This window comes from Dermacentor variabilis, chromosome 8 (assembly GCF_050947875.1).
Source record: "Dermacentor variabilis isolate Ectoservices chromosome 8, ASM5094787v1, whole genome shotgun sequence".
Lineage (NCBI taxonomy): Eukaryota > Metazoa > Arthropoda > Arachnida > Ixodida > Ixodidae > Dermacentor > Dermacentor variabilis.
The window spans coordinates 37480314-37504863 of NC_134575.1; the positions used below are offsets into that span (position 1 = coordinate 37480314).

The 24550-nt window shown below is 45.9% G+C and overlaps 1 protein-coding gene across 1 annotated transcript in view; it reads right to left on the bottom strand.

The window, feature by feature from the left end:
* Positions 1-105: 105 nt before the first annotated feature.
* The window catches only part of LOC142590044 (receptor-type guanylate cyclase Gyc76C-like), a 316503-nt gene continuing 292058 nt past the window's right edge, over positions 106-24550 (bottom strand). The window contains exons 16-24 of the mRNA XM_075701876.1: positions 23753-23933; positions 18659-18808; positions 17269-17443; positions 16674-16814; positions 16028-16151; positions 14818-15160; positions 12191-12282; positions 11234-11500; positions 106-9135 (exon numbers count right to left, since the gene is read on the bottom strand). Of these exons, the coding sequence (XP_075557991.1) occupies positions 8551-9135; positions 11234-11500; positions 12191-12282; positions 14818-15160; positions 16028-16151; positions 16674-16814; positions 17269-17443; positions 18659-18808; positions 23753-23933 (2058 nt within the window). The 3' untranslated portion in view covers positions 106-8550. The remainder of the gene's footprint in view (positions 9136-11233; positions 11501-12190; positions 12283-14817; positions 15161-16027; positions 16152-16673; positions 16815-17268; positions 17444-18658; positions 18809-23752; positions 23934-24550) is intronic.

Sequence of the window (24550 nt, forward strand, 5' to 3'; positions counted from 1 at the left end):
CAGTGGGCGCAGCCAGGCTGATGATGATGATATATGTAGTGATCGTGTATAACCCAAACCGCGTTGCCGAACTGGACAACACGGCATACTAGACAGTAAACCCGAGAAAAAATAATTCGTTTTTATTTACACTAATGCCAAGAAGCCAAGTCCAACCACTCGGTCTCATCTTCGATAGAGATATAGCAGGAAGAAAAAAAAAACAATGACAACAGCATGACATTTCAAAACTCTTTAACGTGTAACTCGTATCACAGAAGTCACCCCATGAAGAAAAGAAAAAAAAACAAGTGTGCATTTGGCACTTACACACACCTTTTCTTTAATATATATATATTTTCCCCTCGTCTCTTCATGCTTTTGCGAAACGTGTCAAGTTCGACGCTGGGTCATGCAAGGCTTGGCAGGCGATAAAATATCAGCTCACCACTGTTGCTCAAGTTGTATATATGTATATATATATACACCACATGTTTCTTGCAACGACCATATCAGATTGTTAAATGATAGGCGAAATTCGAGACAGCGATAATTTTTTGCTGACCAAGCTTCACATGGCGGACATCAGAATTTCTTGCGAAGTCGCCAGCGCATTAACGGAATTACTCCAATTATCGTTCTACAATTAATGATTTCGTGAGGTATGTTGTAGCCGCATATAACTCGAGCCTCAAGACTGGCGCTAGAGCACCAGTTTCAAGATATGCGGAACGAATACGCGCTCCATTCTTCATCAAAGAAATGTCGCACAACAAATACATTCCGCATATCCGATAATGTCATACGAGCACATGCAATGCCGTGTACACCCAATAAGCCCGTATGATCGCATAAGAATGTGTGTGTTTATTTGTGCTCGTTACAAGAGATTATTGGATATGTGGCATACGTGTCATTGTTATGAAGGCGGCCTGAACAGCGCATAAACGTACGATTAGGAAGGAACCCCGTAGGACGATCAAAGCTCACAAGAACAGCGATGTGTTCCTCTCCCAGTCATCCTCGCCCATTTGCGCACCGCTTTGAGTAAATCACTTCAAACTTGACAACTTCGCTATCCTTTCACTGAAAGTATGCCACAATATGCATTGCTGTTCTAATTTTGAGAGATTTCCACGCTGTATCTTTTTTTACAGTAGAGAGACATATTAACGATGACATGCCCAAACAAAGTTCTGAATCATGAATAATCGGAAACAACTTGCACACCTGTATTTCTGTCTATAGAGAGTAAATTTGTGCAAAAAGAAATATTTTTTTTTAGCCAAGAACTTATTTTGTGTAGAACAGAACCAGTAATTCGTTCGATTAATTATATACAACTGTACACTCGCTCCGGCATATCGAACGCGCTAATATATGCTATGTGTTACGTTTTCTGTGCTCACAGCAGAATTCTGAGATATTGAACGCGGCGTAGCAAAAAATGACACGACGGACATTACAGGGTTAAGTGGAACAGCAGGGCATTCGATGCCAATTTCGGTGCACTTGTCTTTCTTAAAAGGTGCGCAAGACACAATGTCTCTGGTGCAAAAATATGCACTCCCTAGCCCAAGTCATTCTTGCAATTACGACACGCCCACTAAAATCACTAATCAAAAAAGAAAAAGATTTATGAAATTTTGTTAATAGCCATATTGGCGGTTATTATCCAAACTCTGACGTGGTCCAAATCTCGACCTAGACACTGCTATGAAGCTTCGTCCGAAGAAATGATCGTTTTGTCTCAAATCCCAATGTTTCTTGAAGATACGAGACATACACTGCAGAAACATGCGGTAAAGTTGGGTGACAGCAAGAAAATCCACAATACTTGAAGCAGACAAAAAGTATACCTGTAGCATGAATTGAACGTTGAAGGCTTACCATCTGGCATCAACACAGTTTGCCTCCTTCTTTTTTGGATTTTGTGTAACACATTTGAATTTTACCTAAGGAAGTAGGCACAAAGCTCTTTCGGCTTCAAAGGCTACACAAAGAACTCAAAGAAGGCTTTTGCTTTTGACCAACAATGTTGCTTTCTCTTTCTTTAACAACCTTGTGCATTTAAGAAAGCTTTAGCTTGGGCCAGCTCTGTTCAGAAACATGTGGAAAGGAGAAATGACATCAAATGGCCCCTGCAAAAGTGACCTGGATAAAAATTATGATAAAATCTGCATCTCAAAGAGGCAGATTTCTTTGCATTAGGCTCCCCAATTATGTTTTTTTGGCAAAATTAAGAAACTGAAGGAAAAAAATTGAAGCATCGAGTTCACATGCCCATAACTTCACAACAGAAGATCACAAATTGGTAAGCTGTATATATTAGGTTATTGAAAATAGGCAAAATTGATAAATTGTATGTTACTTTCGAATATACCAACATTTTTTCCAAGGGGCTTTTGAGAAACAAAGTAATCACAGTAAGACCTTTAATTGTGATCAGGAAATTATTACCCCGGATATATGTATGGCTGTAGACAATATACCAGACTTAGTTCGCTGAGCCACTACAAGTTTTTTCGCCTTCATTAGAAGATTTGTGAACTTGGGGCTTTTTCTTTCATCAGAATTTTCTTTCAGAAACTTTCTCAAAACATTGGAGGCCGTTCATAAAAAAGAAGGACTCCCTCGATAACAAAATTTCAAGTTAATCTTTAAGTTCAAGAAACATTATTAAAATATCAGATAGCAGTGGTTGCCTAATGAAATAATTTCTGCACTTCACATGTATTCTAATAAGGAAATCCAAGTTGGTCCCGAGCTACAGCTTGCACCCATAACTCCACATTCCACGATTGCACTTGCATTGATGAATGATGTTCCGATAAAGCCAAGATAAGCAATCTTAGTAGTCTCATGATTAAATTGCGAGTGCTGCATCTTTTGCAACAAAAGTATCAGAAACAGCGCTATCGGGACAAGTACAAAGTAAAGGCGCATAAAAATACTACACGCTGTGCTTACTGACAACTGATTTAAATATAGTTAATATATTTCAATGTTCATCCGTCACAAAAATCTATCAGTTGTCAGTCAGCACAGAGCATCATCCTCTTATGTGCCTTTACTTTGTCCTTGCCTCTAGCGCTCTGATGCTGATGCTTCCATGTCAATGCACAAAACATCTGGCAGGCCCACACAGATAAGCACTCGCACATAAATGCACGCACACATGAAAGCACAACACGACACTCTGCGATAAAATAAACCAGGAAGACGATCCTAGTGAACGGCATCTAGTAGACCAGCCACTCCAACTCGTGGAATATACTCACTTAAAGATTACCCGAACTTCTTTGCGGCCCTGCACGTGATTAAGCTTTCAAATCTTAATTTTACACTGATGCAAGCGCCACGCCGGTGATTTAGCCGAAAGTCTGTTTTCCTGCAGTCCATATAACCTAGCTTCATATGTGCTCAGGTGAGCAAACAACTGTACAGTTGCACTCGCTGTTCCAAGTTTTTATACTGATGACTTCAGGTGGACTGTTGACTAGCAGGGAGAGCTCGAAACAACTTCTGCTGAAGAAGGAGACAAAAGAACGCATACAGAATTTGCGATTTCTCTACGGATGCACCAGTTCTTAAGTATGACACCTTTCATTAGACGATGGCATTACATTAAATCTATAACTGAGGGCCATCGTCCTTCACTATCTTTACTACACAACTTTGCAAGCCCTCATCCACCATCTCAGCATTGTCACTTCTGCTACGTAAAGTGGTCCGTCACAGGCATCTGAGGAACTTGCAATCAATCATCATACAAATATTGCATTAAATTCAGTGGCTAGACATAGAACTCTCTCCTCCCTGATCAGATAGCACTGCCTATCCCGTGGATCAGGTCCTCGGAAATTCAGTTTGTTTACCATGCTGGCTGCCATGCAAAGAATGAGTCAGATGAAGGCAATGAATGTGGTGGCTTCCCTCTAAGCTTCACACACACATGCTTTCCTTAAAAACCAATATTTTCTAGTAGTGTGCACAACGACAAAAAAAAAATGCAGGAGATGCAGAAGACTAAGTGACAGGGCGTACATTCTTTTCTCTATTTCTTTTCTTGTTTCCAGATTATTTAATGACTTCTGCTCGAGAAAACGCAAAGTGCTGTTGTCTCTGTTAGAGCGTTCCCTAAATGCCTGCAGAAAGTTCCGACTGTGAGCAAAGGACAGCAAGGAGTTTAAATTCTTGTTTGCTGTTTTCTCGGTTTCGATCAGAGAATTTCACAATCAGTTACTATCTGCATACCCATTCGCATGATGAAAAAGCCGGAAAAGCCACAACAGAATCCTTTGCCACAACGCTCTATTCTTCGGTCGACTGCATTTTGTCTGGGATATCGGCCAGCTTCACAAGCCCTGTTGCTGGCTCACTACTTGTTCAACTTGGAGGATGGTGCAGCCTATCTGCCATGTCTTTATTAGTGCAACAATCTTGATACATAAATTACCGTTGCACCGTTATTCTTCCGATCCTGTAGCCCCTGAATTCTTTGTATGCGCACTATACGCAGAACTACGGACCTGCACCAAAAAAAAGAGGAGTGGCTGAACGCCGACTCGCGTAAGATTGGCCAAGTACACTTAAGTGCTTGTGCACCCCCACGAGTGATTAATACGAAGTATCATGGCACTAAGGCATCTGCTGTAAACAATTAAAGTGAAATGAAATGCTGCCACATGCTTTGAGCATTTAGGCTAGGCTTGATGAAAAAAAAAAGAAGACTGCATTGCGCTAAGGAACCTAGAGTTTTGCAGAAGACAACGTTGAAGGTTGTGAATTGTTAGTGCATGTTATAGTGGCCACTGAAGCCATTGGTTCAGCTGATGAGCCCATGCTCCTTGCTTGACGAGCCAACTACTGCAAGCATACTAAATCTTGCTGCAAGTTATGGTTAGCTTTCTGGATGACAAAGCTACACTTGATCAGAGCTCAAGCATTTCGATGAGCTTTGCATAAAATGTGTGAGCCACTATTGGAACAAGTCTACCTACGGCTAAAGCGCAAAGAAATGAAGTCACCGCTCCTTGCAATTAAGTACTTGGGCACCATGGCTGCTGTTCTTTTTTTTTTCTTTAAGTAAGCAGTTTCAATTCAGATTCTCGACATAATGCTTCCTCATCATGAATGAGAAGAAAAAACTAGCGAAAAGAAAAGAAAAGAAAAGAGGACGGGAGGAGTACGCAACTGTTTCGTCCTTGTTTCTTTCTAGCTACCCTTTTTCCTTCTCCATTGTGAACCAACTCGGCAAAGAAAATGTTTTACTCATCGCGAAAAAAGAAAAAAAAGAAAGAAAACGATTGATAACAGTTTTTTTCACTGCTCGATTCATGGCCGATTTCCCAGAGTAGGTTGCGCCATTGTACTAGGGAACAAGTATGCAGAGCCTACAGTACTATGCAATGGCAGGGTAAGTGCTTTCTGAACAAAAAAAATAATGTCTATGGACGATTTTTAGCAAGGCATTGACTACACCTAAATGTTCGTGCACCGCATTATGCCATTGAATTAATTCCACAATGGAACATACACACTCAATATTTCTCGTTGCTTGGAGTGTTTTGTAGGGACATCCCACGCGGCTTGCTTTTTCAAGTCTGCAGTAAGTGAGTCAACGAATCGAGCATTATGCAACAAAAATAAAATTAATAAAACACCTGCCGAGCGCCAAAGTTCTCGGTACGCTTGAAATGTTTGCTCTCAAGCTATTGCTCACAACTCGGCCTATCAGGAACGAAAAGTTGCAAGATAGAAACGTAAGTGGCGATCAGCGCATCTTTTCGGCGCATCAATTGAAAAATGAACTTTTAAGCTCAGAGCTGCAGTGGGAATAAGACATCGGTAAGCAAATGCACCTTTTTCTGGAGAAGGTGCAATACGTTAAAGTTTTTCACGAATTACACGAGATCTTATTTTTTCCCCTATTGTTTATGAATAACCTACCCGGCTTCAGAAACAGGAACAAGAATGCCATGCGCCTGCTAACACTTCTTATCATCCATTCTTCACATAGGCAGAAAAAAAAAGATGGCGTGTGCATTAAGTGGGTGCACCGCAATGTGCAGACCCTCTATGCAATATAGTAGTTGAATTCAACTCACAGCAGAGGCTTTTCTCAGGAATACCAGGCACAAAATTTGCAGTCAGCTCGCTGAGCCACAGAAGGCATGGAAATTCTTGCTATTTCACACAACACAATCTGAGCGCTTAGTTTGCAGCTTAAATAAAGCGTCACAAAGCCAATGTATTCTAGATAACTTGGCACCCGCTGCTAACGGAGAGCAGTTGTTCTCAACAAGCATTCTGCCTGTTTCTATCACCGTGCTCGTCAAAAAAAAAAAAAATCACGCCTTTCTGGAAAAATAACAACTTTGATTCTTCTCTTGCCTTTCAGGTACTAATCCCGTAAGTGAGAACACAATGTGCTCACAGACACACAAAACTGATTCACATTTATCATAAGCACACAGGGAACCCACGTGAAAAACATTAAATACAACGCTTCGGTCGATGCTAAACAACAATAGGAAGTCCTCACATCCTACGGACAAATTAAAGAAAAAGGTGACTATGAATAAAAAGACTGCGGGAAATGCATTTTCGAGACTGACACTAAGCTCAGCTTACATTCTGCAACTGCAGCTCTTGCAGTACTGCTGCAGCATGACACGAACAAAGTATTGTTGAATATAGTGCAACAGACATAGAAACACACTTGTTCATTTGTCTGCCTTGGAATGAGGATGGACTCTCACACACAAGTAACAAAAAAAAATGTAGGGGGATAAAATTTCAACAAGTTATTTGTTAAATTGTTCATGGTACGTTCAAACGAAGTGTACAGAGAAGTCGGTGACACATCAACGTGTCGATACCAAAAGAACACAATCAAAAAAAAAATTAGAAACACAAAACTCTAAAGACTTCCGAGCTTTGACACTATCAGGTGCTCCCAGCACATTGATGCATACGCGACCATTCACACGTGTCAAAAAGTTTGTGTGCGTGTGCTGAAAAAAAAAAGAAGTATGGCTCCGGAAGCACAGTGCTCAGCTGCATGACAGGCTCTCCACGAAACCATGCAGGCACATTTTTGGCAAAAATTTGTCACAAAAAGAAAAAAAAAGCAACTCGCAAGGATGACTTCACAAAATCTGTGTTCACAGTTAAAAAAAAAAGTTCCACTGGGCATGGCACATATAATTGTCTTGTGGCACTTGTTATTTGCGTCGGATGCACACTACGTTGCTCCACGAATCGCAACTTGCCACTACCGCCACGGAGGAGCTGGCAAGCAGTCATGTCGCACCTCACCTGGCGAACGACACACTCGGCTCTCAGGAATGTAGACGCCAAAGGTAACTTGTAACACACTGACTCTTCCGCAGGGACTGTCCCGGTTTTCCATGACACGGCTAGAAGCGTGACAGCTGCTGCGCTGGTTTAGCAGTCATGATGGCATCCAGGCCATCACCACCATATTAAAGCTCGGTCCCAATGAGCTGACGGCACAATGCATATAGTGACCTAGAAACAGTTTGCTCAAAGCCACCGTCCTCGAAGCACACACATTACTGGATGTTTCCTTCTCACATTACAGTGGTGTACTTGTCTGGCATCCCCCATTTTCATGAAGCGAGGCGGTATCTTCATTTGTTGCCGGAGTTTAGAAAGAAGTACTACGCATCTTCGAAAAATTCCACTTGCACCTAAAGATGGTGAGGAAAGAACTCAAGCCACTGTCATGGAAGCCCAAGACGCTTTACTTCAACTGTACAACTACGGCCAATGTAGCTCTCCTTGCCTCCAGCATTGCTGGAAGCCGCCATTTAATTTCTGGCTGCGGAGCAAACAGTTCCGTAGCACAGACGGTTTGCCCGTGCATCAAATTGCTGCCTATTGCTTTCAGCGGTGCCGCAAGTTGAACATTCCGTACTAGTGAGCTCATGTTACTTGAAAAAGCTACGTATATTACAAACAAAACTTCCCTGCCTTTTTGGCAGCGAGCAAGAAAAAATGCGCATGGTCATTACTAGAAGCAATCTCGGGAGTGCTTTGAATGACCTGCATGACCTTATTTTTTTGCATAATGATCTGCAGGTTTTCAATTACAAAGCACGGCCGGCATATCTGTGGTGTGCCAGTGAGGGAAAACTGGTGTCTATCTCTCTAGCTCGTACGACGAGCTCCCATAATGGGTTCAATCCCCCTGTTCAAGTTCACCAGAAGCAGCCGGGCGTTCTGATGCCTATGGGCTTTGAATTACTAAAACCGGCACTTAATAAAAAGCACACGCTAATGGCACAGGCCCGTACGGAGTGTTTCCCACGTCTTGAGGTCCTTCCACACTAGAACCTTGGCTAGCGGTGCATGGAGCTGGTGAAAGCTCACGCATGCAGGCCTCCAACTCCCCTTTGTGTTGGTGCCAACCTGTCACGGTTTGGCCAAAGGGAAGGAGCGCATGCTTGCGGCACTGGCCTTAACCGTTATGGGGAACCGTTTCCTTAAAGGACGGCGGTTCATCGAATACCGACGGGTGAGGGGTCCCCGCACAGGCGGTGCTCAGACGATGCTCTCCGTCGTGTCCTCCGCCGTCTCGCACACGAGCCTGGGCAGACCTCCGCCAGCGTCCACCGTCGGCGAGTCCCAATCGCGCGACTTCTCGCGCGACGCGCCCGCACGCAGCAGGCCGGTGAACACTTTCTTCAGCTTGTCGCGGGCGGGCGCCAGGGCGGCGATCTCATCGCACGAGCGCCACCGCTTGGCGGCGTCCTCGGCGAGCGACAGCAGGTGGCCGCCGCCGTTGCCGTTGCAGTTGGTCGACGCGTCGCGAAGTAGGGGCCTGGCGCTCTCGTCCAGGCTCTTGAGCCCGTTCTTGCCGCGGTCGGCGGCCCACTGCCGGGCCCTGAGCACGGCCAGATCCGGGTTCGAGCAGCCGAACTCGTCCTTGGCGCAGGGCGACAGCGTCGACTCGTTCCGCCGCGGCAGTATGAGGCCGCTGCCGTCGAGGTCGGCCACGCTGTTGGTGCGCGACGACGGGGCTTCGGAGAAGTCGTGCCGCCGCGGGCCCTTGTACGTGAAGGAAGACTCCCGCGACGGCTTGGGACGCAGGATGCCCGGACTGTCCTGCTTTAGTCGGTGCAGGGCCTGCGTGCAAAAGCGTGCAAAAGCGTGCGCTTCTGTTAGCAGTGCGTGTGACAAAGAAGGCTCCAATCTGCATTTGAAAGGGCATGGTGCGGCCTAATCAAGCATCTCTGCCAGGAATAAAAAATTTGCGTGGGGCATAATGTTCACTGCTACCTGCAGATTATTCACCTGTGACGTTCCAAGCAACGTGTCACAAGGAATTGATGCTTGAAAAGTATGTTACTGCTGGTATATTGTTCCTGCGTGAACTTCAGAAATGCTAGTGGCGGTTTCATTTGATTTCGTCTTACGACCCATTATAACTAGTGCTAGGACACATTCTCATTTGTTCATTCTCATTGGGCACTGCTCGAATTTTTAATAGCCATTCCTGTAAAAAAGGCAATTGCGATCTTCGATTTTATAAAGGCCATCTTTCAAGAATGCTCAAAGAAACACGTCAGTCGTACGTGTTTAAGTTCATCTCTGGTCCGACCAGTATGTCCAGCTGCACTAAAATTAGGTTAGTTAAACTATCCTAGCATCCACGAGCATTACCCTGGATGTGGAATAAGGCATTTATATACTACAAGGTGCAGCAACCTTTAGGCCTCGGTGCAAGTTACAAGGGGCCGCTGGCAAAGTATGAGTATTTATTACTCAGGAGTTATAATTTGTCCTGAAGATATACGAGCTCGATACTGATTTAGTCACCATCATGCTTAAACCGAACACAACTTCAGCACCTTCATGTTTCGCCTGGGGAGGTTGCTGGATATTTCCAGTTGGAATTCGCCTTGAATTTGGCAGCGTGCTATGTCCTCCTCACGAAGCACTAAATGTTTGCTCAAATACACCTGTTGAATTGCTATAGAAGTGCAAATCATTGTTTGTGTTAGAAGGAAACTTAATTGCCTCAGGAGCTTCTATCTGCTCAGCGCTGGCAAATGAAAGTTGTTTTGATAGGCAATCGCTGCAGTGAATTTGATGCGAGAAGGCAAGGAAGGAACATCGCCTGGGAATGCTACTAGAGGCAGCGGGAGGAAATGTCTCCGCGTTGGCGGTGACGCTCGCCTCCTGGCGGCATGATAACAGGACAGTTAATCTCTTAGATCTCCTCTATCAATGAACCGATTTGAAAAAAAAACTACGCCGGTCAGGGAACATTTTACAGCTTTCAGTGTCTAGCCAAAATTTGCAATGGGCCCTTGAAGCAACTGTCTAATTCGAGCACTTCTCAGCCGAATGGGGAAATTGAAGTTGGCCAGAAGTAATGCTTCACGCTGAGTCACATGCAGATTGTAAATAGCTTTTCCGCCAAGGTAAGAACACCGAGCCATTACGGTAAAACAGGCGAACTGATGCAGCTGCTCGTTCTAGCATGCATCATCTAAACAGACCAACAAATGAACCAGTAAACAAGCAAGACGTACTATGCAGGTGTTGGACTAGACAGGCACATCTTTCACTCAGTGTAACATAGATTCGCACCAGGTCTGGTGCAAGGTAAATATTGTTCCTTTTGATTGATTCTATTCCTCATTTACTAACCACCACTCACGACAGGCCGCTTTAACCACCAACGAAGCACTAGAAGCAAGAACAACTGGAATAGAAACGTTACATTACGTTGGTCCAATGCATACATAGGTATAGACAGCTTGCAAGAAGAATCATTAATCAAAATACTAGCGCAAATAACAGGGACACAGACGGAGGAAGCGACAGGACGAGCCCTCGTCCTGTCGCTTCCTCCGTCTGTGTCCCTGTTATTTGCGCTAGTTATTTGATTAATGATGTCACACCAACTAGCCCAGCTCTCTGCCTTGATTGCAAGAAGAAACAGCCCTACACAGTCGGAACAGTGCAAAAAAAGAAAGAAGGGAGGTGAATAAAGAAAAGACACGACAACACTGGCTATCAACTGAATTCAGTTGACGGTCAGCGCTGTCTTGTCTTTTCCTTCTACACGTCCTGTCTTTTCACACTATTTCGAGAATAAACTAATACCAACTCTCCGAACTTTCTGCACTATACTACAACCCTATGCGTTCCCCAAGACATTACCAAGAACTTGTCTTAGAGGCAACAACGCTCCTGAGGAAACAAGTGTGCTTGCCTGGATGCCGCCCATGACGGAGCCATTCATAAGGGCTGTGCCCAACAGGTCAGTGTCGTGGTCCGGCAGCTTGGGGATGAGTGACCCCCGCCGAGGTAGGCCCTCTGTCTTGGGGCTCCGGTGGGGCGCCGCCATGGCACCCCCTACCGAGCCACCATCACCCACATTGAACAGCGGCGCCGGCAAAAACTGGTTGCCATCGCCACGGCGATGCTGAGGACCCGCCTTGTGCCCCAGCAGCCAATAGGTGCGCAGCTCGCCCTTGCCCTGCACCGGTGTACATCGAGAGTGCTTGGTGAGGCGAGAAAAAAACCATGCACACTGGCGTGCGAAGACAGCTAAGTTCGTACGGCGGAGTTTTTCCTTGAAATACGCTACTTTTGGGAATACGAGGAAGTTTGCGAAATGAGGTCCTGTCATGGCTGTTCTGGTTAGACTTGACCTTTCACAGGATTGCAAAACTTGAAATCAGTGCCAAACGCAAAGACAGACAATGCAAGTGACTAACCCCCTGCATGGCGTACCCAACATCAAATGCTCAAGCATCCTTCATGAGTACGCAGGAAGTCAGTAAACGGGGTTCACATGTCAAGCTGTTATCTTAGTTTAATTCAAATAAATTAGAATTAGACATGGCACTTATTAACAAAGTTCATTCTTTCTATACTTCTTTAGCGCTAACCATGGCAAAGTGTTGTAGGGTGTAATATGAATAAATGCTGTAACGGTGCAGCAGTAACAAAAGGAGGCCACCTTCCTAAACAAACCAGGTACAGGGGTATAATGATCTTTCAGCACGTTGTTAAGATAACAATGCGTATTGTATGAACATATTGAAAGCAACGTCACTGTGTACAGCATATAAGAAAAATAAAAGCCATTTGAAAAATGAGCAATGACCTCAGAAATTGCTCCTGTATCATCTGCATAAACGGTAAGTAATCAATGATAACTTACCTTCATTTTTACAAGGCCCCGGTCAGCAATGTCATATCCTCCAATTTTTACAAGCAGGTCCCTACACTGGCTGCTGATGTGAATCTTTAGCGCTGTAAAGATGGAAAAAGTTAACATTATGCAGGTTGCTTGCTCTAAGTAGTAAGGATATATACAATGTAGCGTTTTCAGAATTGAAAACTTTCTTAAGAGAACAACCAGTCGCAACTGAGGCATCTACATGGTTCTAATACCTGTAGCACCTTATTACTAAAGCATAAAATACAAAGCCAATGTTGATAAGGATTTACATAAGTTACAAGGAATTTATCCAGTCACTGCACACTGCATACTGTATAAACCAGAATATAAGTAGAGATGTTGTCTTGAAGAAAAGCAGCCGTAAGTTGCCTATCGCCTTATATAGCGGCCTTCAGCTTAATGCAAGTCAATCGCCAGTGGAGCCCTGTCAGAGGGAACCACCCAGGAATAAACCGCGCAACGGTTTTTGCAATAATAAAGTTTCTCCTCCTCCTCCTCCTTATTTCAACGTATGGCATGCATGTTATCAAATTAAATGTGATTGCTAAACCGTTTTCTTCTCTTGTTGCATTTCCTTGAGTGCACTCTTCCAATCGACCTCATGTGAGATTCGCTTCGGTGTGGTTAGCTATGCGTAGCGGCATGCGTAGATAGTTTTCAGCGGCGTTAAAGATAAAACTTGAGGACTTTGCCAAAGCGAACGGCAGCATGACCATTCAGTGCCAGTTTGGGGTTTCTGAAAAAAAAAAGAAAGCCCGAGGTATTCGCGGGGAAAGAAAGGAAAACTGTTGGCATGCAACCCACATAAAGCGTGATTAAGGACCTAATACTATAGCGGTCACATGATGGGACTGACGATGACATGATGTAGGAGGCAGCCTGCGACAAACGCTTTGCCTTTTGATGACACTTCTACAAGTCCGGAAGGCTGAGACTGCAGCTATGATGATAAATTAGTGATGCCATCGTGAAAATAAACACAAAGACGTGTTCCAATGCGCAAGAAAAAATTAATAGAGGTGCAGGGACAAACACGACAGAAGAGGTAGAGCGCTGGTCGAGAAGACTTCAGTTGAAGCAGCTGTATCACGACACCGCACACGAAAAATCGTCTCTTGAAACCTTCCACACACAAGTGAAGCCGAATTGACATGAAGGCAATTGAAGAGGTGTATAAGTTGGCATCATAGTTGACAGCGAATAACCTTCATGATCCTTTTAGGATACTTCGCAGATGGGCAACACAGCTGAAAGTTCTTTCCACTGCTGGAAGCATAAGCTGATAGTTTAGGGTGAAGGTGTATAGGTGTGCTTTGCAGTTACACAAGGCGATTTGATTAACTAAATAGACTGGAAAAAAAGGAAGCGAGAAAGGGCCAAAGGTACTAGAAAGTGCTGCAGCTAAGGCAAAGGGTTGGGCTAGTTGGTATTTAGAAGACATGTTCAAGCGCAAGGAGTCCGAGAAGGATCATAAAGATTATTTGCTCCAAACTATGGCGCCAAGTTCGACCCCTTTTTGACTGCCTTTGTGTCCGTTCGGCTTCACTTGTGGAAGTTTTCAAGAGGCAATGTTTCATGCATGGTGTCGTGATGTGGCTGCTTTGGCTCAAGTCTTGTGGACCAGAGCTCTGTCTTTTCTGTCGTCCTTTTGTCTCTGCACCTCTTTTCATTTTTGGTATGTGCTGGAACATGTCTAAGTTTCAACTAGCCCAAATCGCTGCTCGAAAATAAACACTTTTTGGCAGTTTCTTTTTTTTTCATTTTTTTCTTTCACTTCTTTTTTTTCGCTTCAGTGAGGGTTCAACCTATATCACACTCAACCTATATTCCAATTTATATAGTAAGTCAGTACACGTTAAGTGTTACTGCCCAAAAGTGGATCAAATGGCAATGACATAACTGCACGAACGTAACTTACACAGACTATTTACAGCGCTGCACCATCAATAGACCCTTTCTATGAAAGTCAGGCTGCATTTCTTGCATAGCAGCGCATCAAAGTTTTCCCACAATGCTCACCGATAAAACAGCAGCAACTAACAAGCACATTTGACTGATTGCATGCTATACATTTTCTGTACGTCACATAAGAATATCACCTTAACACTCGCCCACATATGCCATTAAACAGAATGACAGCCACATTTGGGCAAGTGATAGTTTAGTAAGCTGCCTTATCATTTATTTAAAGCCTTTGTTCAATCTAGGCGACAGCAGCCATTGCCACAAAACATTATAGCTATTGCTGTAAAAATCATTGTAAGCACACCAACGAAACCGGCAATGGCTACATTCAGCAGCATATGTCAATTTGATTCAGGAAATAACCCACACCAGCTATTGCTACAAAACTCAGTACTGCTTCCATAAATCTCACTACAGCCATGCTGCATAAGTCTTCATAACCACAAGAAAAAGAACGCCAGACACGTTTAGAAACCTACAGCGATATGATTCAGCTTACATTATCAATTGCCTTAAAACTTGGGAAAAATTATCGAAGCTATCGCTGTCAAAATTCTTAGGACTTTTTCCATCGAACAAGACAGACCTGCCTCGAACGTTCAGTTTTCAAGGCGAGGGTGCAGAGCGAGCATTCTACGTACCTTCACCGTTGGACTCCATGCGGGATGCGGTGTTGACGGTGTCGCCAAAGAGACAGTAGCGGGGCATGGTGAGCCCGACCACACCGGCGACCACGGGCCCCGAGTGGATGCCGATGCGCAGCTTGAGCGTCGCTCCGGGCCGGTGCCGTATGGTGAAGTGGCGCACGGCGTCCAGGATCTCGAGCGCCATGGAGGCCACCTCGCGGGCGTGCGCGTCATCATTGCGCTCGGGCAGCCCGCTCACCACCATGTAGGCATCGCCGATGGTCTCCACCTTGTACACGTCGTAGTGGCGGATGATTGAGTCGAAGCACGTGTACAGCTCGTTTAGGAAGTTCACCACCTGTGCGAGAGTTGAACGATCAAGCGAGCTCAACGAAGGTTTACTAAACGGAACAACTGAGTTGAAGGCTCTGGACCGCAGCGCTGTAGACTGCAGGAAGTGAACTGGCACTCCGGCTGCCTTTAGTGCGTGCGTTCACTTTAAATGCCGTGACGTCTATCACTACGAATAAAGTTTGTCTATGACTATAGACTACGACAGCGATGCGTGCTGCTCCCTTACTGTCTCTTTAAACCCCTTTTCCCTGTGCAGGGTAGCTAATCACACTCTTTGTCTGGTTAACTTCCCTGCCTCTTCTCTGTTTCTCTGTCTGTTCGCGAATGCTGATTGATTCCCCGTTGTAATGATAAACGGTGCCTCGCACCACTTTCGCAAAATGTGATAAAACTATAGAGCGAGACTGCCCAACCTTCAACCCTCAATGATCCGTTCTGCGTGTTAGTCTCAGCCGCTTAGACAATGGATTATTCTTGGAAGAATAAGGTCCGGGGACCTTGGCCGAAGAGCTCTAGCATTCGCAAAGCCACTAAAGGACTGATGCGCTTCGTGAAGTTCATTGGGTTAGACGAGCAGTTGCGACTGTAAGTGTGAGTGAACATCAATCTGCTGGCGTGCACACCTTTCTTCCTTCGCATCGTTCGCTCAACTTTCACCCTTCTCCAAAAGTAAGGCAGCCAACCAGGCGCAACCATGTTTAACACCCCAGCCTTTCCTTCTTCATACGTATCTGCCTATCACCTATAACACCTATCTATACCTATCGCCTATCACCTATCTGCCTATCTGCCTATATACCTATCATACCTATCTGTTCTATCTGCCTATATGAACATTGTCAAAGAAATGGTGCGAGCTCGATGGTCGTACCTCCAGTGGCGTGCTGGTGGCCGACATCTCGGTGAAGCCAACGATGTCGCTGAAGTAGATGGTCACGGAATCGAAGGACTCGGGCACCACCATCTGACCCCGCATCAGTTGGAGAGCTACGGTCCTGTGTGAATGGCATTGGGAGAATGGAGTCCAAGAAAAAGAACTCGTGCACTATTCGTGTGAGAAAAATATACAGAAAAGACAAGTTGCTCGATCACAAAGCATGCTGTCCACAGGCCCATTTTCATAATTGCAAGTGCAACGCTCAAAATGCAGCCTGGCAAGAGAATGCCTGCAAGGATACGATGTTTCACTGTAGTGACGCGTGCAAGACTCAGTGATCAGTAGCGGCTGAACAAGAGAAGCATCAGCCTGAAGCAAGCGTTTTTGACAAAACGACTTGTCTTTGCAACAGCACTTGTCTTGGCCAATTTTTTGACAAGTCCTTTTGTTTGGCAACTGTTGATCATATCCCCATTTCCTGTGAAACTCTGTTTTATTAAGACGCCGTAACGGCGGTTTTGAACCAATATAAATACGAATAAAATGTGACCTTGAGCCATGCGATCCATTTAGCGCATCTCTCAGCAAAACCAAAAAAGAAGAGTCACTGCTGCTGTCAAAGCGAGAAATGGGCACATACTTTGGCAGCATCCGATGCAGTAGGGCCTCTGTTTTCTTTTTCTCTTCTTCCAAAAGGCAGGTTCGCTCAGTCACCAGCTCCTCCAAGTTGTTAGCGTATTTCTCCATCAGGGCCATCAGGTTGTCCATGATGTTGGGCTTCCTGCATGGTGTGTGTGCAGGTTCAAAGCTCAGCAAAGGCCTGTGCTTCAAGGAAGAAGAGAATGCATTGTTGGCTGCAGGTGGATGTAGCCTTTCCGGAATTATTCGTGACCGATATACACTGACACTGCCTTTCAGCAGAATTTGGCTATACTCATGCCTATAGAGGTCACATGTTACTCTTACTCTGGTCAAACATATTAAAAGTTCTTGATAGCTGTGCAACAGGCAGTGTAAACTTGGATGACAGTTCCCAGAGCAAGGTGAGTCTAGTGGCTTTTCGCAGCCTTAAGAGAGCATTTATGCTTTGTGAGCGTGTTTGGTGCTTTGTCACGTTTGACAACGAGCGGTAAAGGGTGAAAGGACAGGAATAACATTAAGACACAGGAAGGGAACGGTACGAATTAAAAAAGAAACGGGGTTGCACCGGATGTTTTACTCGAGATTAAACTCACATGCCCTGACGCATCTTCTTGAGGCGCTCCTGCACCTGGCTCAGTTCGGGCCTCGCATCACACTTCTCTGCCCAGCAGTCAGTGATGACGCTCAGCACGTAGTCCTGGCACTGCAGATCCGACACCGGCGGCCGGAATGGCGGGTCGCCGCCCGCCTTCACCTTGTCTATGATCGCTGCAGCGCGCAAGAAAGCAGGGCAAGATGTCAGGCAGATTTTTGGTCAACTGCTTAACGCTCAAAAGAGATGTGCCCAGCAGACGTGCGCATGTCTGCACCGATCTTGTGTCTCGTGTTGGGTGTGCTACACCTAAGCCGCTTAGTGTGAAGTACGACGCGATCCCCGGCTAAAATAGAGAGTCAACTCACCGGCTCTCAACTTCGCTGGCACTCTAGCGTTAAATCCCGGCTCAGGCTATGGCAGTGCAATGCATAAGCGACTCTAAAGGTGCGAGCACCACCGTCAAGTACAGGTCGTCTGCAGCAAATCTCGACAAGCTTACATTCTCCAGAGGGGAAAATTCCCACCAGCTCAGCACTCACTCGTGTTCCGTTTGAAAGTGGACCACACTGCACCAACAAGCAGCAATGTGTGCATGCCCAGCGTGCAACTATAGGGGGTTGCACGTTGGGCATGTTCCGCGACAAAGCTTTACGGGATACGAGATTTGCAAGAGAGCTGAATCCTTGCGAAGTTCTGACACATAGAGTAGTAGCATTTGCGATGCACTGGAGTGAGTTTTCAACTGTGGATAGTTCAGCAACGTAATTGCTAATTAATTAGCATACACCTTTGGTCCAAACATTAACGTTTAATTGTTATATCTACTTTCCATGGCCCGAAATAAAGGTGAACAAGCTGTTCCACATTTCATGCTCTGTAGGTGCAACAACTAGACAACAACGAAAAAATAAAAGAGGCAATCACATGTGTTGGTTGTTAACTGAAGCTTTAATGCAAACAGATGGCCAATATATACAGCGTAGATTGCATTAAAACTTCAGTTGATAGACAGTGTCTATGGTCGTCTCTCCTTTTTCGATTTTACCTGCTCTTTCTTTTTTTCACTTGGGTTGCCATGCGGCATAACATCATATTGGAATTAAATATAAGCATGCAGGCCCATTCCAGTAAGATGCCCCAACAGTGATTTATAAAACGTTTTGTCTATAATCTAGCTTTCATTTGTTGCACTGACAGATCATGAACATATTCAAACTCGCCCAGTTCTCACTACTGGTGCAGTTCTACTTTTACTTGACGGGAAACAGCGCTTGCGTACAGGGTTAGTGCAAGAAACGCCACAATACATCGCTATTGCTTGTAGACATAATAACTTGCAGCTGGTCTATGGACACGTGCGAGAACACGCTGGAACACACAGTGCTGACCTTTGGGTTCGAGTCGCGTGCTGCCCCAGGGGCCCTGGCGACCGATGATCTCGTGCAGAATGATGGCGAACGCGTACATGTCGTCCTTCTGGCTTCCCCGCGGGTAGTGCGACGGCTTACGGAGCACCTCGGGAGATCGCCAGAGCTGGCCTGCGAGCATACGCCGAGTGCGAGGCATGGATCGGGTGGACGAGCAACGCTGTGCGGTGCTTTCAAAAGGCACTGAACGGAAAGTAGCTTAAAAAGAGGAGGAAAGCAGCAGGAAAAGAAAGAAAATGGAAGAGGGAGAGAAAGAGAGTCCTTTGTTTAAGATCGGATAGAATTTTCTGGCCCAAAAGTATTCGCCTCCACATGCAGCATTCACTCTTGAGAAACAAGAACGAGGTAGCTGCAAGCCAGATGTGCAAACGCGGTATGACGTTTTTTTTTATTACGCAGGTTATAAATCGCAGGTTTTCTTCAGAGACAAAGAAAGAAGTCTCCGTAAAGGATAACGTGGTTGAAACTAAGTCATTGGGGTTTAAGAGCTTGCTCTACAACATCTACAATAAAGCTTATGCCATAAAACGAATATTCAAGCAAACCTTGCACAATTAAGCTTGGCTAATAGGCTAGCTAATGAGACTACAAAAAGGAAAAGAGGGATCGAGTAACGCACTCGAGCCGAATAAGAACAATATGCAGCAAGTCCCAATCATTAAAGACTTACAAGTTTAAAATTTATGGCAGAAACTCCACTGGAGTTGTCTATGCATAAGGAATGTGTCACTTCCTCATCTCCACGCAGCCTGGTGTCATTATCAATCTTATCAAACTTGATCCGACCAGTGTAAACCCTTATCAATCGTAATCAACGTTATAGTACTAGATCCGACCGTGATCAAGCTTCATCGGGCCTTATCAACCTTATCGCAATCGATGCTACCCTTATCAACCCCGATGCCTTTATCAGCCTTGTCGGACATGATCCAACATTTACCAACTCTTATCGGTCCTTATGGACCTTACTGGAAATTGATCCGACGCTTATCAACCCTGATCGGTGCTTATTAGCCTTATCATCATTGCTCCTAACATTATAAGCCATTATTGCTCTTTCGCACTTTATCCATCCGCGTCGAACCTTTATCAACAGTGATGAGACCCATATAAACCGTCATCACTCCTTACCAACTCACTGACTGCTTATCTGTCTGTGTTGGGCGATGCGAAGCGCACGAGTCCTCAGAGATCGGCGGCATTTCGGTCGGTGAAGGAACGCTCCAACGGAAGGCGTCTCCCGCGGCCAGCGAAGTGGCGATGGTGATGTGGCGTGTTCGGCAATAAATTTTCGCAATATCAGAATTTCCCTAATGTGTGCAATGCTCCAAGTCCGGTCTACATGTAGTTTTAGAGGTAGTTTTTATTCCAACATCATCAAATCTTTCAAGAAATACTTCATAGAAACTGTTCTTCTGTACCGCCGGTCGAACACATTGACATGGTTCAGATATATTCACCGTCTGTAAGCGTTGGTGTTTAGCCCAGTGGATAAGACAACGGGTTTCTCACCGTGGGGTCGGAGGTTCGCAACACACCACCGTCAACGTTTCTCGTTTCGAAGTTATTGTTCTCCTTATAGATAACTTATTTAGAACGATTCGTCTTACGTGACAGACAGACGGGTTTCCTCGTTAGGTAGACATATAAACGCTTACGCATTTAAGCGAATTCACGCAGAAACTCCTCTTGGAGGTTTCTTAAATATGCGTAAGCACTGTGTCACTTGCTCATCCCCACGGAGCTCTGTGTCATTATCAAGGTTACGAAACTTTATCCGACCGGTACAAATGACAGCGCTATGGTGACACGAACTGCTGCGTACGGCGGCGCAAGGTGAGTCGACGACGCAAGCGAACTACTGCAGGTGGCGGCGCCAGGTGTGCTGATGACATTCCGATCATTATAAGCCGTTATCGCTCTTTAGCGCCTTATCCATCTGCGTCGAACTATTACCGATCGTGATAAAACGTACTGTGGCGGCGGCTGCGTAGTGCGCGGCAGCACGGATTCTGTCCTGAAAGCGATCTGCGGTGGTGCCAGAGTGCGCCGAGTACTGATAGGTTCGTGTGCGCTGTGTTCTCGCCGCTTAGTTCGCGTTGAAGCGAGAGGCAGCGCGAATGTAAATTCGCTCGCTACTATTTTGAGAAAGATCGTCTTACATGACGGATGGACGGTCGTGTTTTCTCGTTGGGTAGGCATCGAAATGCCTACGCATTAAAAAATAATATTAATAATAAGAAAAAAAGACGGTTGCTTCAAGTTTCGTGAAACGCTCGCTATACTACATCATATATGACGCCTGTAAAGCGTGCACTACCACGCGCACGATCCCTATGCGGTGAAGCGAGTAGTGCGCAGAATGCTCGCCGGTGTGTGAGTTACGCGCGAACGTCGCGTATGGGTCGCTGACAGCTGCGGATGATATCGCAGGACCGGAATGGCATTTTGGAAAACACTGCGCGCCGAAGTAAAAGGGACCCTGAGGAATGAAGCTGGATTGGTAGGTCCCACACCAGTAACACGAAATAGGTCAGGGCCAGCCTTACGGTTGAGACTGGAAGTTTTGGTACCCATAAAAGGCGGAAGAAAAAACACAATGCCACGACGCCAAATTAATGTTCGCCACCACATTTCTGCGACGTCATGGATTTTGACCGCGATCTAGCTAATTTGTCAACAAATAAGGAGACCAATGCGTTCGAAAGTAAACGTGAGCTAAACCTGGTGACCTGGGAGGTATATTCTTTCATGGAAACGTGCCTAAAGAAATGAAAGCACACCGCTTGCCTCTGACGTCGCGCCGACCACACCGGCGCCGTAGTATGGGCACGAAACACCGAAGGGAAACATCTCGACCGTTATTTTTTGAACAATTTCTTTTGTTTCTCTTCTTTCTTTTCGCGTAAGACATCGAAACTTCTCTGTCAAAGAATTGCGACATGGAGTATTGAAAGAATGTTCTACCAATATTAACTCATTCAGAGTTTTTCTTCGAACAGACTTGTTCCTGACTGGCAAACTTGCGAAATAAAACCTCGCGCTGGATTTTTCAAATCATTATTTTCTCATACTAAAACTAATATATAGCAGAAAGTACTGCAGAGGGCTATGGCGTTTACGCCTGAAGCCCAATCTCCCAGTTTCTTGCCACCTCTATAAAGGGTAGCTGTTCCGTCTATGATTTTTTTAAATGTATTTGTCTTAAATTTTATGATGTTTTCTTGGCGCTTGTACTTTTGTATAGTTACTATATCATTTTCTGCTGTAACGCCTCAATGTCGCTGGCGATAATGCCAGTAAACGAACTAATGAATGATTAATACATACTCCCAGCAGTCTGGGCATCGATGTGGTAGGAATGATTTGATTGCATCGCCCGGGTTCGGCGCAGTTCACTACGAACTCGGCTCTTTTCCCGATAACTCCACTCTCGCAGTTCACGTGTCAGCGTAGCCATTCGTCGACGCTCGGTTTCATGCTTCTGTTCCAGCAAACGTCCCTGCTCGACGCTCACTCGCAGTGTATCTTGCACAGCGCGACGCTCGCTCCGAGCCCCTTCGTTGACCGCCCTCAGGGTACGCGTGCTCATGCGCTGTGTTAGCAGCCACTCTGGCAAAGTGCGCCGAGGCAGGCAGATAATTTTAGGACAACGGAAAGCTGAGCAAGTCGGCGGGGATTCATGTTAGTGAAAGGCAGCCGTGCTGACACGCTCAACAATGTAAGAACGGGAAAAGGACGGCACAAATGCGAACTGTCTATCTGAAACGTCGCGCACAGTGGCGGAGGAGGAGGAAGGCGGAAAACTTATCTGCGCACGTTCGAGGGGAAAGTGGCACCAACCCATCGAACTTGGGCATGTGCGGGCACTCGTGACTGATAACCCCTTAGGTGTGGCGATTCTTCCCTGTGCAAGACAACCGAGGGTGGCACAATAGTTGTAGGGCGCGCGTAAGTCAGCCGTATATTGAGTGACACAATGAGGAACGGTCGTGCCGAAACGGTCACCTGTCGCGAGGGCTCTGCACTAGTGCGAGATTGACGGGTTGGCGCTGCCTTCCCTCGAAGCATGCGCAGATAAGTCTTGAATATTTCTTCTCCGCCCCTGCGCGAGCTTCCAGTGGACAGTCGGCGTTCGTTTCCATTTTCGTTATTACTAGTTTAGGAGCTAGGAAGCCTGCCTTTCAGTAACAGGTAAGTTATGTTTTGCATTTTTAAATACACCTAAAAAATCTCGCCGTTAGGCCCAAAAGGCAGCCGAAGCATTGATAGCAATAGCAAATTAGTACACGAAGTAAGGTTCGCCATTTTATCGGCCGCAGAAAATAGTAGTAAGCATTGGATTGCTAATTAAATTTACAAGCCTGGCGTCACGCGTCGCACAGGAAAACATGAACAGATCTCACTCGATGACCACGAGCACTCGCTGTACAGCGCTCACGTGACGAAGAGCGCCGGCAACAAGGAGCGAACGCTTCCTGCTGCCTCTCGCTTCAATGCGTCTCGGGAAACCTTCGGATTACGTGACCTCCAACACAATGCAAGCGGGAACACAGCGCGCGTGAATCCGTCAGCCACCTCGGCTCGCCCGTAGTCATTGCACCCGCCGCATATTCACTCCCAAGGCAGGCGCGTGGCCTGCGTGCGCACTCGACAGTGCAGCCACGGTCTGGCTAGAGGAGAAGTCGCACTCACCCGCTCCGCTATCTCTAGCGCGCGCTTGATACCGTGACAGAGGCGCGCATCAAGCCACCCTCTTTCTCGGCGCACTCTCACACGATTCCCCTCACCCCTAAAGTAAGGGGCGCGCGGAGAGCCATAGGATCTTATCGCATTTGAACTTTATGCTCAACATCACGGCGACGGCGAAAATTCACCTGGACTGTCTACGTAATTGTTATCGCGATGAAAGTCGAATATCATAGGAAGAGAAGCAGGCGTCCTCATAGAAATTCAGTTGTCTCCCGGCTGACTTCTCGCTGCTTTCGATTGGCTTTCTGTCGAGATGCGATTGGACATCGCGCAGGGCTTTCCCAAAGGGGTTAGGTGGCTTACTGCGGTACAGTTGGTAGTCCTCCTTGTCGTCCCGGCTTGCGCGCGCCGCCGCATTGGTGGAACGCAGCTCGAGTAGGCCGAAATTGGTGAGTCGAAGCACCCACAGGTTGGTGACGAGCACGTTGGTCGACCTGAGGTTCCCGTGCACCCGCAGGTCGCTCTCGTGCAGGTAGCGCAGGCCCTACGAGCAGCCCACACAGAAAGAGGGTCACGCTGTAGCGAGAGGGACCGTGGATTGGCGCTCACAAGTTACAACCGCATCGTACTCTCACGTGATCCACTTTGCAGCGCGGACACGCACAGGCTCCGGTTCGGTTCGGTCCAGTCAGACTGATGCTCTAAGCGTTACAGAACTTTAGCTCGTTCGTATATACGGTGTCCCAGGTAACGCTAGTCAAACTGTTCAAAGAAAAAAGAAAGTTTTAAAGAACACGGTGCAAGATACGACTTTGAGACCTCTGAAAACCCAACACCATAGATCTTATAATCATATCATGCAGTGTCTTTTTAAAAAGTTATTCTTTTTCTTTCAACACCTCCGCTAACGTTAGCTGGGACGCACGTTATAGCGTTTGCTTTTACGTTTCCGGAATAAAAGAAGAGAATACAAGAAATATACATGAACGGCGGTAGCAGGAGAGAGGGTAGCGACAAAGCGTGGCGATTTTGTGAACCAGAACTGACAAAAAGCCTTCTTTTCTTTTTCAGTTGCATGATTATAAATGCCTTATTCGCTATGTTGGCCGATGCCTCTGGCAGGGAAGCTTTACAGGGGGAAGACCCAATACGGTTTTTGTA